At 32.8% G+C, this 18126-nt stretch overlaps 8 protein-coding genes across 8 annotated transcripts; 4 read left to right on the top strand and 4 right to left on the bottom strand.

Moving 5' to 3' along the window:
* Positions 1-113: 113 nt before the first annotated feature.
* Positions 114-2970, top strand: DFA_06357 (uncharacterized protein; the record flags this gene model as incomplete). The annotated part of the gene is made up of 9 exons (XM_004362004.1): positions 114-794; positions 869-952; positions 1036-1284; positions 1374-1724; positions 1793-1876; positions 1934-2104; positions 2171-2437; positions 2613-2644; positions 2925-2970. 9 exons carry the CDS (start codon positions 114-116, stop codon positions 2968-2970), a joined length of 1965 nt encoding a protein of 654 aa, XP_004362061.1.
* A 99-nt stretch (positions 2971-3069) lies between these two features.
* DFA_06356 (uncharacterized protein) lies at positions 3070-3544 on the top strand (the record flags this gene model as incomplete). The annotated part of the gene is made up of 3 exons (XM_004362003.1): positions 3070-3192; positions 3274-3402; positions 3491-3544. The coding sequence occupies 3 exons, from the start codon at positions 3070-3072 to the stop codon at positions 3542-3544; spliced, it is 306 nt and encodes a 101-aa protein (XP_004362060.1).
* A 223-nt stretch (positions 3545-3767) lies between these two features.
* DFA_06355 (uncharacterized protein) lies at positions 3768-5756 on the bottom strand (the record flags this gene model as incomplete). The annotated part of the gene is made up of 3 exons (XM_004362002.1): positions 3768-5294; positions 5505-5649; positions 5707-5756. The coding sequence occupies 3 exons, from the start codon at positions 5754-5756 to the stop codon at positions 3768-3770; spliced, it is 1722 nt and encodes a 573-aa protein (XP_004362059.1).
* Positions 5757-6160: 404 nt separating this feature from the next.
* On the top strand, positions 6161-8463 carry thoc1 (putative THO1 protein; the record flags this gene model as incomplete). Its single annotated transcript, XM_004362001.1, has 6 exons — positions 6161-6190; positions 6268-6483; positions 6554-6742; positions 6809-7064; positions 7099-7475; positions 7570-8463. 6 exons carry the CDS (start codon positions 6161-6163, stop codon positions 8461-8463), a joined length of 1962 nt encoding a protein of 653 aa, XP_004362058.1.
* Positions 8464-8611: 148 nt separating this feature from the next.
* DFA_06353 (uncharacterized protein) lies at positions 8612-9450 on the bottom strand (the record flags this gene model as incomplete). The annotated part of the gene is made up of 2 exons (XM_004362000.1): positions 8612-8972; positions 9059-9450. 2 exons carry the CDS (start codon positions 9448-9450, stop codon positions 8612-8614), a joined length of 753 nt encoding a protein of 250 aa, XP_004362057.1.
* A 185-nt stretch (positions 9451-9635) lies between these two features.
* DFA_06352 (uncharacterized protein) lies at positions 9636-10338 on the bottom strand (the record flags this gene model as incomplete). Its single annotated transcript, XM_004361999.1, has 3 exons — positions 9636-9712; positions 10138-10218; positions 10329-10338. 3 exons carry the CDS (start codon positions 10336-10338, stop codon positions 9636-9638), a joined length of 168 nt encoding a protein of 55 aa, XP_004362056.1.
* Positions 10339-11020: 682 nt separating this feature from the next.
* Positions 11021-11830, bottom strand: DFA_06351 (uncharacterized protein; the record flags this gene model as incomplete). Its single annotated transcript, XM_004361998.1, has 3 exons — positions 11021-11384; positions 11457-11612; positions 11685-11830. 3 exons carry the CDS (start codon positions 11828-11830, stop codon positions 11021-11023), a joined length of 666 nt encoding a protein of 221 aa, XP_004362055.1.
* Positions 11831-12482: 652 nt separating this feature from the next.
* On the top strand, positions 12483-17985 carry DFA_06350 (putative protein serine/threonine kinase; the record flags this gene model as incomplete). The annotated part of the gene is made up of 7 exons (XM_004361997.1): positions 12483-12885; positions 12954-13107; positions 14003-15334; positions 15399-15891; positions 15965-16251; positions 16336-17322; positions 17940-17985. The coding sequence occupies 7 exons, from the start codon at positions 12483-12485 to the stop codon at positions 17983-17985; spliced, it is 3702 nt and encodes a 1233-aa protein (XP_004362054.1).
* Positions 17986-18126: the final 141 nt, after the last annotated feature.

Below are 18126 nucleotides of genomic sequence, written 5' to 3'. Positions count from 1 at the left end.
GGGACCCTTCCTTCTTGGTTTGTTATTTTCGTTCGTGGGTCAATGGTTACATACAAAAGAGATAGATTAGTTATAACTAATCTTATCTATCTATCTAGATATCTTTAACAACAATGACAACAACAACAACAACTGCATTCTTTACTCTATTTAGACACTCATATATTCGAAAGATCATATTTAATGATATTGAAAGACAATGTAGACTAGATAATGAACAGTCAATAGATCATGACTATATGTCTGTCAATCAGTATATCAAAGGTAGACGTATCATCAATCTACCTGGATTATCAATGATCACAATCTATGCAATGTCATTTGACTTTATCAAACACTCTTTAATCTTTCAAAATAATGATCCATCAATAACATCAAAAGAAACAACAACAAAGAAGGACAATCAGAAAAAGAAACAACACGATAAACAACCAATAATAATAATAAGTGATAAAGATAAATCAGAAGCTATAACTGAATATTGTTATCATAGAAATGCAAATTTAGAGACATTTAAGAAATTATTGGATTGGATTAAAGGAGGACACAAAGCATTCAAACCATCAAACCCAAATGAAATGTTAATCAAAGTGGCTGAACACAATCATTATGACCTATTTGTATGTTTGTACAATATGTTTCCAAATACCGATGTTGGTTTGGCTTTGGGTATAGTTGCAAAGTATGGAAATTTAGACTTTGTCAAGTTTATTCATGATACCAATCCAAAAACATATATAGGTGTATCTGCAATGGAATTTGCAAGTCAAAAAGGTCATTTAGAAATTGTTAAAGTATGTAAAATATAAATATCATGTTTGGTCAAATGAATAACTTTACTCTAAACCTTTTAATTTATAATTTATAGTTTCTTCATAATAATCGAAGTGAAGGATGTACAACTAATGCTATGGATGAGGCAGCCAAGAATGGTCATTTTGATGTTGTCAAAGTATATAATATATTATATTCTCTAAACTACTGTACAGTACTCTTTGATTAACCAAACTATTTTTTTTAAATTTCTATTTATAGTTTTTAAATGAAAATAGAGCAGAAGGATGTACAGTAGAGGCTATGACTGGAGCAGCAGGTGGTGGATATTTGGAGATTGTAAAGTATCTTGACATGTTCAAGAAGAAGGGTTCCGAAAATGCGATGGATCTAGCCGCATCGAACGGCCATTTAAATGTAGTAGAGTATTTACATAAACATAGAACTGAGGGATGCACCAAAGAGGCAATTGATAGAGCTGCCTACAATGGTCATTTAAATGTTGTAAAAGTATGTACATAGATATTACCATTCATATCCAAAGATCATATGACTGACAGACATTATATTATTATTATTATTTTAAATAATTATTTTAGTTTCTAATTGAAAATAGAACTGAAGGATGTACATCATTTGCAATTGATGCAGCATCATCAAGAAATCATTTGGAGATTGTTAAATATATCATTGAAAAGACTAACCTACCAGGTACTAGTTTTGGGTTTGATATTGCAGTCTCGTCTGGCTTTTTGCCACTAATTATGTTTCTGCATCAACATTCGAAATCCTTTGAAAAAGGTATTAATTGTTCTCAATATTCAATGGATCATGCTGCTAGTAGAGGATTTCTAGATGTTGTTTCCTTTTTACATAATAATCGAACAGAAGGATGTTCTCCAGGCGCAATGACAATGGCCTCTAAAAATGGACATTTAGATGTTGTTAGAGTATGTACAATGAATGCAACATAAACATCGTATAGTATTAATAGACTTTTATTGTTGTTTAATTATAGTTTCTACATGAAAACAGAACAGAGGGATGTGAGGAAAGAACTTTAGACTTTGCTTCTGAGAATGGACATATGGAGGTAGTCAAGGTATGTTTTAGATATTTGAACTCAAATATAATATATTTAATATTCTTTTTTTTTTAGTTTCTACATTTTAATAGGACAGAGGTTAAAGGGTTTGATGCAATGGCGATGGCATCGAAAAAAGGACATTTGGAAATTGTTCAATTCTTACATGAGCACAGACAAGAGGGTCCACGTGATCATCTTGCCATGAACTATGCTGCTGAGAATGGCCATATTGATATTGTCAAAGTATAGTATAGACTATTTAAGAAATACTATATTATTAGAAATACTAATAATAAATCCTCTTTTTAGTTTTTACATTTGAATCGCACAGAAGGATGTACAACGGGCGCGATGGATATGGCAGCGCTGGGTGGCCATTTAAATGTAGTAGAGTGGTTACACTTGAATCGTAGTGAAGGTGCATCTGAAAAGGCTATAGAGTATGCAGCCTATAATAATCACCTCAACATCATTGAATGGTTATTCAAAAACAGGAGTGATGGATGTACAGAAGAATCTCTCCAAATTGCCGAACGTAAAGGTCATATTGAAATTGCCCAATTTCTTAGACAAAATGTATACCAGTTTATGGAGATTGATGTAGCACCAGAACCATCGAGTAACAACAACAACAAATCATTTTCATTCAAACAATTATTTTCAAAACTTTTGAAAAAATAATAATAAATGTAATAATAATAATTAATTATTCAAGGAAATAATATATTCCAGTGTATATTTAAAATTATAGTTGCGGAGACACGACAACGGTTTCCGTAAACCGTTTGAAACTGTTGTGGATGGTTTTTTTTTTTTTTGTTTTTTTTGGTTTTGGGAAACTGGAAATTTTTACCAAAAAAGGAAACATTCTTTTTAGAATTTTTATTGGGCCACTAGACGAATAATTTTTCTTTTCAAACCTTTCAAAATAAACATAGGAAAAAAGAATTTCTTTTCTTTAGATTGTTTTTTTTCAAATAAAAATTATTATTTATTATTATTATTTCATTTTATCAATAATAACCATGTATCTAAAATATAAATGTATTAAATTCCTTTTTAGAATGAATTCAAAAGTCAAAAAACTAGTCACTTCATTCAACTATTAATAAAGAGATAATAATAATAATAATCATCATTAAATTAAATAATTAAACCTTAAAATATATAATATATTAAATCATCAAAACACTTAAAACAAATTAAAAATGAAAGTTCATTGCCCAACATTAGAGAAAACTATTGATATTCAAGTAGAAGACAATGATAAATTAATAGATGTTAAACATCAAATCTATGACAAAACAGGAACTCCACCAGCTCATCAACTTGTAAGTATAATTTAAAAAAGATCTAAGATTTAAATCTATTAATATTTTTATGAACTTTTGTATCTTTCAAAAAAATTCTAGCTTGGATTTGAAGGTAGTAAAGTATTTTCAAAAAGAAATGATAAAAAGAAAATTTCAAGTTTACATTTAGATAATAATTCAAATATTACTATGATCTATTCAATGGCTGGTGGTTGTGATTGTTGTGGAGTATGTACTTTAAAGTTTTAAAAATGATAATAAGTTAAAAAGAATTATTTATTAATTATTATTTTCCCATTTCCATTACTATTATTAGATTGGATGTGATATCTGTGGCTGCGGTGGCAACTGTCGGTGTTCCATTCTTTAAATAAATAAATTCAACAACAAATTCATTTTCTAAAATATACATAATTATTATGTATTCAGGTGTACAATTCTTAGATGCTAACCATTTAAAGTTCTAGGCATTATCCATCAATAAAAAGGAAAGTGGAAATCTAAAGAATGAGAAGCGATATTATCTTTGATTTTTTTAGTTCATTTCTTTTTTAATTTTAAATATACATATTAATTTATTTTTGTGAGAATTATTATTCGGCAGTTGATGATTTGTTTGCAGCCATTCTAGTTTTAATTTGTTTGATAAGATTTTGATTGTCAGTTTTAATATTTTTAAGATCATTCAATACACGATCGGAATTGAGGGTATTTGTCTTTTGAGAGATGTGATCGATTTTAGAGGTGAGGGTGAGGATGTTGTTTTGGTAGGTGCCAGTCTCGTCGATTGCTAGCAAGAGGGATTGGAACTTTTCATCAATGACGGCAAACGACTTGATGGCGAGCTTGGCAGTCTCATCCTTTTTGGCGTCGGCGTAGAGGATATCCTTGACATTGTCAAAGGCACGCACGGCGCTGTCAGTGATGGTGTTGATCTCCTTTTGCAGTGTCTTGGTGTCCAAAAGAATCTTGTCAATGTCGACCTTTTGCTTTTTGATGTTCTTTACAGTGTCGAGGATACGACGGGTGTACATGGAACGGTTGGTGTCCTTGGGTGCGTTCTTGTACGTCTCTTGGAGCTGGCCAAACAGCTCTTCCTTGGCGCGAATCTCGGCGATCAGCTTCTTGATGAGTGCACGCATCTCCTTGACACGTTCGAGCTTGGACTTGGCCTCGTCGTTTTGGTTGGCACGTTCGTCACGGAGTGCACGGAACTTGTCGACGATTGGACGACGCACGCGCTCCCATTCGCCAGCCATCTCGATCAAAGCGGCCGACGACTGCTGACACAACATCTGCAGCTGCTTGAGATTCTCGTCGGCATTGTCGAGCAGTGCAAACGTCTTTTTCTTGATCTTGTACTGCTTTTCGAGGTCGCCACGACGTCCATCCTCTTCATTAATGTCGGCTTCAAGTTGACGTAGTAGTTGCATAAACTCTTCCATGTCGCGGTTGGTCTCTGCTATTTCGTCGACTGCTGCAGTCAGGCTGCTTTGCAGCTCGTCGAGTTCCTGGCGTTGCTTTTCGAGACGCTCTTCCTCGGTCTCTTTGGGACCGCTTGCGACGGCGGCGCCGCTGTCAGTCTGCTCACCCTGCTCGGTTGTGAACAACATCTTACGCGCAAACTCGTTCATGTCCTCGCCACCAGCACGTCCACTGAACCCGCCGATAATGTCGTCGAGTGTCAAACCAGCCGACACACCACCATTCCCGCGACGTCCCTCCAACCCGACACCACCATCCACCAACGCACTTCTAATCGAGTCGTCCATACGCGACGACACACCACGCTGCTTTTGCTTGGCATACTCTACGGGCGACAGACCCGACGATACACCCCTCTCGCTCCACTCGCGCTCTCTTTCTTGAGTATCGGCAAACACCGACAAATTGTATTCAAACACTGACGGAGCAATGTCGTCGGCACGTTGTGGCTGCAGTGTCACGGGTGGCAGCACATTGATGTAGTAGTACTCGAGTCCGGGTGTCACCTTGACCTGACGTCCACGTGCTGGTATCTTTACAGGACCCGTCGTAAACAGACGTGCAGTCGAGTAGTTGCCCGGGATACGCTTGGTGAATGGACAAAAGTATGGCATCCAACTCTCCTTGATCGAAGTCTGCAAATAGGCGCACACTAGCGACTCGAGCTTGACAGCATCGCTGCTGCCTGCTCCTGCACCGCTGCCAAGCTCCTTTTTGGGTAGGTTCTGTCCAAGAAAGATTAAAATGCGACGAGTGTCGTTTAAAGTTGGGTATAAAAGATTGTGATAACTGAGCTCGGCTCTAAAACCCAGCTCTCTGATGATATTGGCAATAGTCGAACATGCATTGACTCTGGCCGACATGTTCTTTGGTATGGTTGCCGTCAAATTTGATACCTTGTCTGCATTGATTGCTTTCAAGTATTGTATCAAACATTTATAAAATATATCTGCATCAAATTCTTTTATAGTTATATTATGTTCGACCTCACTAAGATAGAGTATATATTAGATATTAGATAACGAGTGTAAAGTGTAATGAACATACCATCCTAAATCTTTGACTGTTAATAATATAATTTCATCTGCGTCATCCATCTTGTTTGACTATATTATTGATATATTATTGATATGATATGATTGAATAGTCTTTCTAAACTATTACTGTGTTTGTTGAACTATCTTTCTATCTTTGTGTATGTGTTGTGTGTTGATGATCTAGATATAAAACTAGAGATATGAATGAATGAATAAATAAATAAATAAAGAAATACAGTGAAATAAGAAACCTGAGCCTAATATTAAGTCATTTCCTCTCTATCAAGAAATTTCTATTGAACTTTGAATCACAGAGCTCGATTTTTATGATCACCCGAACTTCTGGGCAATGTCTCATTTATTTTTGTGAGTGAAGTTCGATCATTGCCATTTTAGTTTCAATCTTTCGATTGTGTGTATATATATTGTATAAATAGAGATAATAGAATAGAGATAGAATAGATATGATGTTAGATGTAAAATCAATATTCAGTGTATGTAGATAGATAGATAGATAGATAGAGATAGATAAATAGTTACAAAGTATTAATAATGAATGATGTGTACATAGAATCTACTTCAAGATGCATTGAATGAAAAGAATATAAATATAGATAATGTAAAGACATCATTACAACCAATCATAGCAACTGATGTAATACAAACAACACCATCTACTCAATCTGGATCAAGTACAAGTACAAGTGGTAGCGTATTATCAATGATTGCACCTGACCTAAGAACAAATATTGAATTATCAATTAGACAATTATTCAGTGATGTATTTGTATGTAAAGATAAGCAATGATAGATCTTATGCAAGACTAACCACTTTGCATTACAATCAATCTATGTAGAGATCAAAATCAATGAAAAAGGATGATATCAATATAACATTACAACTTGCAATTGAAATTGCTGATTTGGGTTATATTGATTCCTATTTAATCGCTCAATTGGCAGAAGATCTATTTGATAGTAAAAGTATAAGTGAATCAATCGAATTCTTTTCATTATTGGAATCAAGAGCTGATTATTTCTCTCAAGTATGTCGACTATTATTATTATTATTATCGATAGACAAGACACATTACTTACATTTATATTTATAGGATCAATTTATGGTTTCAAGAACAAAAAATATGTTGTTAAAGATTTGTATTGATTTGTTAAAGAGATTGAGTAAATCAACCAATCCAGATTCATGTGGACGTATTCTTATATTTTTGGCATTTATCTTTCCATTGTCTGATCCATCTGGTTTAAATCCAAAGAGTTTACATGCTGTTCATGGTGAATTGGATTTAACAAATATTATGGATTTTGAAGAAACTTCTCCTGAAGGTAAAGATAAAGATAAAGATAAATGTTAAATATGTTACTAATTTATTTATATATTTAGATAAAACAACAATTGATTTAAATTTCTATAAACAATTTTGGGGATTACAATCATATTTCCAAAAACCATTCCAATTATTTAATAATGCAAATGCAGTCAATACAGCAGCACTGGCATTAAACAAAGACAAGTGGAGTCATTTTATGGAATCGATAGAGGTTGTATTGACCACCTTTGCAACACACATTAATCTCGACGAACTGGCAACCATGTCAAAGTCTCACTACTTTACCAAATATCTCACTAGTAGCAACCTCATCAAATTGCAACTCAAAGATTCAACCTTTAGACGAAACATCCTAACTCAATTATTGATCACTTTTCAATTTATTGAATTTAATACTATTAAATCTCCAAATTTATTAAATGATTCTCAAGTATGTACAATACAACAACAAAATGAACAAAGAAATTGAAAGAGAATTAATATTAATATTTATTTATTTTTATTTTTTATTTATTTTTTTATAGAAACAATTATTAACAACATTGACAAACAAAGCAAAGAAAATAATTGAACAGACACAACCAAATGGAGAACATTTTATGAAGAGTTTGGCATTGATTTTAAAGAGAGAGACAAATTGGTTGACTTGGAAGATGGATGGTGGATGCAAGGCGTTTGGAAGGCCCGCCGCACAATCAATCGTTGTCAAGAAGCGTAAACTGAGAAAGACATCGACCAAGGTAATGATGGGTACGCAGGAATTGTCGCGTTTGTGGAACTTGTCGAGTGACAATACCGAGAGTTTAAAGACAGAGATCAAGCTCAACGTGATGGATTATATTGCACCAATGTACGACGAGATGATACAGCAAGAGGAAGCAGCCAAAAAAGAGCAGGAGCGTTTGGCAAGACTCAAAGCAAAAGAGACTAAAAAGCAAGAGGAACGTGATGCCAAACGTAAAAAACTCGAGCAAAAGATGCAAGAAGATAAAAAGGAAGATGGAGAAGAAGTTGCTGCAGCAGAAGAAGAAGAGGATGATGACGATAATTTAGACTTTGATTCCGACGATCTTGAGGATCTCGATGATCCCAAACCATTGTTAAAGGACGATCAAATGTACATATGGAAAACACTCAGACTCATATCAAGAAAGAGATTAGAGGCATTCAAACAACCATCACTCAACGAGTTGATTCATTCCATTAAAAAACAATCTGCTGGTACATCTTCATCATCAACGAGTCAGACATCAGGGTCTTCAGCCAAAGAATCATCTTCATCATCACCTTCTACTTTATCCTCTTCAACTCCAACAACAACAACAATCGTACCACCTTTACAAACAAATGAAAAGGAAAAGGAAAAGGAAAAAGAAACAACAATACAACCAGTACAAGATATTACAATGAAGGATTAAAAATACATAGTATAATAAATAGATTATATTAAAAGAATCAATTAATCAATGTAATTAATAGACCAGTATGGATGGATTGGTCAATTGACCGGATACGACACACAGTTATAATAGTTTATTTTTTTTTACAATACACAATCTTTATTTTTTACAATTTAGATAATACCTTTTTAAAGATTAGATGACTTTCTTCATACCCATCAAAAGATTCAAATCTTTTTAGCCATGCATCAATCTTTGGGAATTTTGAAAGGTCAAAGAATTCAACTGGAACAAATCTTAGATTAGATATCTCTGTAAATGCTGAATAGTCGGCCAAAGTGGGTCGGTCACCAACAATGAATTTCTTGTCTCCCAACCAAATCGATTCAAATTTGCTTAGTGAAGTTTGAAGGTTCATGATCTCCATATCTAGTGCAGCCTGATTGACTGCTCTACCAATCCTTGGTGCAACAAATTTAGAGAAAAATACCATCGTACTAGCTTTACGTAATCCTAAATGGTGCCAACTTAATATAATTATATTGATTAGTATCAAATATAATAATATAATAATAATAATAATAATAGAATGAATAAAATAAATCAAACTTACTCTAAATACATATCAACTTTACATCTTTGAATTAAATCGGTAGTGGAATACAATTGATCCAATTTATACTTTTGAGCAATGTATCTCATGATGGTATGACTTTCTACCAATGTAAGATCACCATCTTGAAGAGCTGGTATTAGATGTAATGGGTTACTACAATATATGCAATTTAAAAGTGTTAATTTAATCTCTATTGATTGATTAGATAGATAGATATAGATATATTTAGATTGATCATACATCCTTTTATATTCATCACTGAGATGCTCTAAACTAGCAATCTTTACAGCTTTGAATACATGTGGTATCTTATGATTCAACAACATGAATCTGACAGCTCTGACTGGTTGTGACATCATGTCACCATAGAGAATAAGTTTACTTGCCATTAAATAAATATATATATAAATATATGATTTAAGATTAAAATAGAATCAATGAAATTGAATTTGAAATGGAATGATGATGATGATGTATCCTATCCCGTCCTGTTTTGTAATAGTTAACAATTAAAAGTTTAATTAAAAAATTAATCAAAAAAGGAAACTGATGATTATAGCTGAGTTTGGTTCCTTTATTCTTTTGACATTCTGACCTTACATCTATGTTGAAAAATGGCTAAACTAGGTGCAGGTGATGATAATATCCATTCTATTATTATGATTTCATAACAAGGACAAGCCAGTGTGAGTTGCACATCGCATTACATATAAACTCTGTGACATGTCAGCCGCTCCTGTTAACAAGGCATCGATGGAGACATGTCCATTTGGATCATAAACAATCTCATAATATCACAAACTGTACATCTAGGCTGCCTGAAGTAGGAAGGTGGTGACCTCTGCTTGGTAAAGTTGAAAAAGAATAATAATAATAATTTTAATTGTTTGTTTATTTATTTATTTATTTATTTACTTATTTATTTCGGATATCTAGATGGGGTAGATGGATGGATTAACAAGGGTATCTATTAACCATTCCACTGCAACAACAATCCGAACAACAACAGCAATCACTGCAACAACTAGAGGTGTAGTCTCCGCAAGCGATAGAGTTGCTTGATTGGCCATTCATACCACTCGATCCAGAGATTCCTTGGATCTTGGCATTCATTTGAGTAGCTCCTACTTTTGGTCCAGCGAGTGATGTAAGACTTTCTGTTTTGTACAAAATAAAAAAAAAAAAAGAAAACAATAATTAATATTTTTGGAAATATGGATATATAAAATAATAATATTATAAATAATTAAATAATTTAATTACATACTGAATAACATTCTTTAGTTTAGATTTGATTTGATTTGATTTTTAGTAGTATTAAAAATATTGAATATATTATTATTATACTTGATTGTTGGAATGAATATAAACAATGAGTATAAAAGAGATATTTATATCTATCGGATAGATAGTTGCCAACTTTAGATGATCACTATAGATTATTATGGTCCGACCATGAAAGATAATCAATATCAAATAATGCCCGATCATTTTCCACATTTAGTAAAAAAGTTGGTCAATCTTTCGAAACATTCTAATAATAGATATTATTATTATTACTATAGGCATGGTTAATTCGGTCGGATATTACCCCCTACCCTCCACACCACACCACTTTAAAATCCAAAAAGTGTAAAATTTACCTATATCGATGTTATGTTTCCACATCCAACCACTCTTTCCTAATTTGAAAATGAATCACTGATCTAATGGAATGTGTTTCAAAACAAGTTGATGTCATTCAATTTCATGTAATAAATCTGTGGGGGGTGTCAAAGATTGGGATTCTAGAATCTTTTTGACAAAAATAATAATTAAATAATCAATCAATCAGATAATTCAATTTGAATATTTTAACAACATTTAATAATAACCCTAACCATAACTAACACCCTAATTGAAATAGAATATGAATATGATAATAATTCAATTTCATTGGTTTATTATATCAGGTATGATTTATTGCTTTTTAGCCAATACAATGTTAAAGATGTTATGACTCTCTTGATAACCATCCATGGTTTCAAATTGCTTGATCCATTTATCTATTTTTGGATACTTTGAAAGATCGAAATAGTCGTTTGAAATCAGTCTGAGATTAGATATCTCTGTGAATGATGCAAAGTCGGCCAGAGTAGCTTTGTCACCAACAATGAATTTCTTGTCTCCCAACCAAATCGATTCGAATTTGGAAAGACTGGTTTGGAGGTTCTTGGATTCTGAAGCCAACAGTTCTTGGTTTACAGGGATACCAAACAATGGTGCAACAAATGTAAAGTAAAAAACTGTTGAAGCTGGTTTACGTAATCCAATATGATGCCAACTACAAATAAAAGGATATTTAAATAAAGATTTTAAATCTATCATTTACAATCTAAATAGTCATAGAACATACTCTAAATACATATCAACTTTACATCTTTCAATCAAATCAGTATTTGAATACAATTGATCCAATTTATACTTTTGAGCAATGTATCTCAGGATGGTGTGACTTTCAATCAATGTAAGATCACCATCTTGAATGACTGGTACTTTTTTCCATGGGTTTCTATAAAAAGATAGAATAAATCAATCAAAATTAGAATGATGTTATTTATTTATAACTTAAAGTGACACATACATTTTAGCAAATTCTTCAGTGTTTTGTTCACCTTTGGCAATGCTAATAGTTTTGAATTCATGTGGAATCTTATTGTTCAACAAGATAAACAAGATAGCTCTGGTTGGTTGAGACAACTGGTCACCGTAAAGTATTAATTTAGACATGTTTTGTTATAGTATAGAGATAAATTTGAATGAATGAATGAATAACTATAAGAGAGAATTAAATGCTTTATACTTTTGTGATGTGTGTCTCTTCACCAGGTTTAATTTACAAAAATTGGTTTAATATCTGTAACCCCCCATTCAATTTAAATTAAATAAATAATGACCTGACCTCTAGTTTAGGTGGTGGATATTTTGGACTTCTAATTTATTTAAATTAAATATAACTTCAATCTTGTTGATGACATTGTATCCACAACAACCTTTATCAATGACAACAACCATTAGTTACCTACTTTCTATCTATCTATCTTATCTGTACATGTTAAAAATAGATAGTATAACTAAATAAATAAATAAACAAATAAATGAATGTGATGATGGTCAACTCTCACTCTCTTTGGTCGTCTCACTCCGATCTCAAGATTGGTCGGAAACCATCATCATTGGATTTTCACACCCTTTTCTTGAGCTAGCAAGAGAGAGCTGAGGTGTAGTCCAGACTACTTTATAAAAATGTATTTTTTTTATTAATAAACTTTGACGAAAGTAACTGATTGCAGAAATAGAACTAAAGAAAGTTGTAGAAGGAGAGGAGAGAGATAGAGATAGATATAGATATATAGAGATATCTCTTACATTGTATATAACAATGTCATTCTTTAAATCGTTAAAGGATACCATCCAAGCTAATACTAATAAGATTAGTGCTAGTATTAATCATAATAACAATAACAATAGCAATAGTAATAATAATAATAATAATAATAGTGGTAATAGTCCAACATCACCAACACATAGTAGAAATAATAGTAATAGTATTATTAATACATCAGCAGGAGGATCATCAGTTTATGATTATAGTTTATACAATACACCAAGTCAATACCAAACTTCAACTTATTTAAAATCATCTCATACCGCTGCTATAACAAAAGACGATATAACAAGTAGTAGCGTACTACAACAAAGAAGGGAAATATCAGATTCATCGTCATCATCATCATCAAATGATACAAAGATTGTTATTAAAACAAATAATGATCATCAAGATTGTAAGTAAAAGTACAATATAATGTTGTGTAATGAATGAATCAGATGATTAATATTTTGTTCATTTTAGATGTAATTGAAATATGGGGAAATAATAATAATAATAATAAGAATCAAGGAAAATATGAATTGATAGAATTCTCTAAATTATATTCTAAACAGAGGATTATGTCATTGTCGGCGGGAGCAATACATACTGCTATTATCACAGACACTGGATTATTGTATACATGGGGAGAGGGTGTTTTGGGACGATTGGGACACGGCGATCAAGAGTCGCAAGCAGTGCCAAAGATGGTGGAACAGATGGCGATGCACAGAGTGGTCGGTGTGTCGGCGGGTGGCAAACACACACTCGTACTGACAGATGAAGGAGCGGTCTTTTCATTTGGAAGCAATGATAGTTACCAGTTGGGTCTGGGACCAAACACCAATCAATCGTTTATAGCCACACCGACGAGGATATCCTCGGTGGGAGACCGCATAGTGTCTGTTTCAACAGGTGGCAATCGATCGGCTGCCGTTGGCATGATGGGTGGTCTCTACACGTGGGGACGTGGCGAACATGGCCGTGGTGGACACGGAGACACGTGCATGGTGAACGCTCCCAAGCTCGTGCAGGTGCTCCAAGGACACCGCGTCGTCGAAATGTCGTGTGGCGGCGGCCACTCGATGGCACTGACCGACAAGGGACAGGTATTCTCGTGGGGACGAGGTGAAAGCGGACAACTTGGACACGGATCCTACCAACACCAACAACTTACCCCAAAAATGGTGTTTGCTCTTCAAAACCTACACATTGTCAAGATATCGTGTGGAGGGTACCATTCTCTGGCCGTTGATCAAGACGGAGTCATGTATTCATGGGGACGAAGCGATTACGGTGTCTTGGGAGGTGTCGATGATGGAAATCACAACCTACCTATCCCAGTCCAGTCACCTGCATTTATCGATCTCTCGGCTGGCTTTCAACACAATATAGCTATCACCTCTGACAATGAAATCTATAGTTGGGGGTGTGGTATTGGTGGAAGACTTGGAACGCAATCAAAAAAACATATATACTCTCCAAACCAAGTCACCACTATCAAATCATATCAACCATTTTTTAATTTCAAGTGGAGAAATTGTTTCTATTATTGTTGGTAAAAAAAATCAATCAATCAAAGAAGAAGAAGAAAAGGAAAAAGAAAAAGAAAAAGAGGAGAAAGAAAAAGTAGAGGAGGAGGAAGAGGAACAAAAAGAAGAAGAAGAAGAAGAAGAAAAGAAATTAGAACAAAATAGTTTATTACTTAGAGTTAGTAATAATGATATAAAAAGAACATCGTCGCCAACACCATCATTTGAGTCCTTGGCAAGTGAAAAGAATTTGGTTGGTAAAGATTTATTAATATCGACGCAAACCAATCTTATCAAATGGTTGGAAAAAATCAATCAATCAAATCACATCCTACAATGTATCATTGAAAGTAAAATTAGACAACAACCTCCACCAACTGAAGATTTAACAAAAGAATTAAGAGATTGCACGCAAACCATTAAATCTTTGGTGGTTGAAATTGTCAATCATAGTAATCAACATTCACCATTTAATTCTTCAAATTCATTAAATCAAAATCAAAATCCATCCACAACTACAAATATTAATATTCAAGAAAAACAAATAGAATTGGAAACCATTGTTGAAAAGAGAAATTCAATATTAAAACAATTAAAACAACAATTGGAATTATCATTAAATTATTGGGATGAAATCATTAAACAAAAATCAACACTTGAAATGAATTTAAAAAAATATGTTGTTAGAAACAATAACAATAACAACAACAACCTAAATCAAGAACAAACCAATACAACAACAACAACCATTTCAACCATTTCAACATCAGAAATACAAAAACAATGTTTATTGTTTAAAGAAAGATTGGACAATTCAATTGGATTGTTTTGTTCAAATATAACCAACTCAATTCAACAAGACAACCATTCTGAAAAGGTTCGTTTATCAATGGAGGAAATTCAACTCATCATGGTGGAATCTATAAAATATGGAGAGATCTATTTGGACAAATTGGAATTCAGTCTGACACAAGTACAAGAGTTGCAGAATAGCGACTCTTGTCAACTGAATGATGTAAATATGCAAATCGAAAAGATTTCAATGGCCATTGAAATCTTTGGGGAAAGGGAAAAGATAAAGAGCGAGTATCGAGGTTGTAAAAGATCAAGTATCGAAACAAGCAAGAAAATAGAGGTATTGGAATTAGAGGAAGACATTATTGAAGAAACCTCTTTACAATCACTCAAAGAACAAATGACTACACTTAAAAAAGAAGAACAACGATTACTCTCTAGACAAAAGGATTTAAATGATACTCTTTTACAACTCATTGAAAAATATTCACCAGAATTAAGATTTAAATTAAATCAACAAGATAAAATTAGTAACAAGTATGTAAAAATGGAAATCAAAAAAAAGATACTGTAATATTAATTTTATTTATTTAATTTTTAGGATAAAAGATACAGGATTATTGACTGAAAGAAAATTTAATCATTATGATATTATTAAAACTTTATCAAGTCACCCACATAATGTTTATTTGGCATCATTTGATGATCAATTGGTAGTTTTAAAAGAATTTGGTATTGGTGATCAATTTGGTAAACAAATGTTTGAAAGACAGGTATCATTGATGAAAATGATGAATCATAAATGTATCATGCCAGTTCAAGCTGTATTTTATGATAGAAATGCTTATTTACAAATGGAATATATTAAAGGTGGAACTTTGGTTGATTGGTTAAAGAAATCTCAACCAAATAATAATAATAATAATAATAACAATAATAATAATGGTAGATCTCTAACTCCACCAATTAATGAACAAAGTCAAGTAATAGTAAATAGACAACCCTGGGAAATTCAAAAGGTTTTCCAACAAATCATTCAAGCAGTTTCTTATATGCATAGTAATGGTATTGTTCATAGAGATTTAAAATTAGAGGTAAAGAAAGAAAGAATTAAAACATATACAAAGAATATTTATTTATATTAATTTTTTTATTTTATTTTTTTAGAATGTATTAATGAATGAAAATGATACACCAGTAATATCAGATTTTGATTTGAGTAAAGATATTTCAATTTCAAATAGTAATGCAACCATGTTTTCAGGAGGAACCGAAATGTATAGAGCACCAGAAATGAGGGAACAAGGATCAACAGGTTCATACTCTACCGATATATGGGCATTTGGTGTCATGTTGTATAAATCATTTTTCCCAAAATCAAAAGACCCTTATTTAATGCCTGGTGAATTAACAGTTTCAATTCCATCTCATTCTGATCAAAATTTAATTAATTTGTAAGAAACCAAAAAAAAACAAAACTATTTATTTATTATTTGACGCTTTATTTAATATTTTTTATTTTTATTTTTTTTATTTAGATTATCAATAATATTACAAAAAAATTATAATTCAAGACCAACAGCAGATCAAATTACAGTTCATCCCTATTTTATTACTTCACAAGTTGAGAGTTTAATACAATCGAAATCATTGATTGACAGTAGAGAAAAAATAGCTGCATTTAGAGCACATGTATCATCATTGACAACCATGTTGGAAGAAAACAATGAACCCATCTTGGTAACGATTCGAAGAGAACACCTCATCCAAGATGTATTTAATTTCTTTAGCAAATTAAATTCTTCAAAGTTGTTTTCAAAGTTGGAAATTGAATTCCATGGTGAAAAGGGAATAGATCATGGCGGATTACAAAGTGAAATGTATAGTATTTTTTTCAATGATAGTTTAATTTTAAATCAAATTAAATCTTTTGAAAATCAAGAAGAAAATCAAGATCAATCATCTTCATCCTCTTCTTCATCTTCTTCATCATCATCACCATTTGGATTAAAGAGTATATTTTCAAGTAAATATCAATTATTTGAAAGAAATAGTGAAGAATCACCATTTTATTTAATTTCGAATCAAGAAATTGATATGGATCAATCAACCTTTTTCAAGGTGTCCAACATTAAAACCGAAAAGGAGGTTTTCAAAACATTGGGTAAAATCTTTATAAAGGCAGTCATTGACGGCAAGCCAATACCCGATGTGTTCCCACCAACCTTTTTCAAGTATCTATTGGGTGTTGAAAAGGCCACCATTAGCGATTTGGAGGCTTTTGACCCACAAATGGCTCAGAGTTTTAAAAAGGTTCTATTGTTGGACGATATTGACCAATATCTCTCAACCACCTTTGAAGGTCTCGTCGAGGGAGGCCAAGAGATTGCAGTAACCGACGCCAACAAGGAAGAGTTTATTCAGAAAAACATCGATCGTTTGCTGATCGACAGTCGCAAATACAGATTCGATGCCTTTAAGAGTGGCTTTTGCAGTGCCGACTCGCTCAATGCACACTTTAAATTGTTTGCACCGAGCGAACTGCAGTTGCTGATGTGTGGATCTGTACTACTCGATGCCAACCTACTCAAGCAACACATCAAGTTTATTGGGTTCCCACAAACGAGTCAAACACCCACTTTTCTACTACAGACCCTTTCAATGATGACGCAACACGAGTTGCAGCTATTCCTTCGCTTTGTTACTGGAATGGTGAGCATCTCGCTTCAGGGAATCGAAAAGCCACTTTTAATCGTCCATATTCCAAATATTGATAAGCTACCTTCTGCTCATACCTGTACCCATCAACTTAATTTACCAGACTATAACTCACAGCCACTACTACATTCGAAAATAATCCAAATGTTGGAATGGCTTGACTCGGGGTTTGCCTTTGTCTGAGAACGAGATGAAGAAAAACAAGATCCAATCTCTCTCGACAATTGCTCGCTAAAGCCATTCCCCCACTTTTACAATCGGAAAACCATCCAATAGATTTCGTATGCTTTTCAAGACTATTCTTGGTCGGTTTTACGAATATCAAGTTCTAATAAACTCTCGATTATTTAGAATATTTAAATAGAACCTCCCCATCCTTTTTGTTCTACAAAGCTTTTAAATAATATTATATATATATATTTAGACTACATATATACATAGACCAAACTACCAATAATAATAATATTTAATAATTAATTAATAATCTAATATTTAATAATTAAAATTAATATTCCCAAGTTAACTAAAAACCATGGTAATAATACTAAATAATATATTTATAATTTTTGTATTTCAAAGTTGAAGAATAGGTTTTTTTTATTTTTTTTTTG

Source organism: Cavenderia fasciculata (assembly GCF_000203815.1).
Source record: "Cavenderia fasciculata unplaced genomic scaffold Scf_Dfasci-G-p-12c09.r1-3, whole genome shotgun sequence".
In the NCBI taxonomy this organism is placed as follows: domain Eukaryota; phylum Evosea; class Eumycetozoa; order Acytosteliales; family Cavenderiaceae; genus Cavenderia; species Cavenderia fasciculata.
Note: the sequence above shows the minus strand (reverse complement) of the source record. Positions and strands in the feature narration are given on the sequence as shown.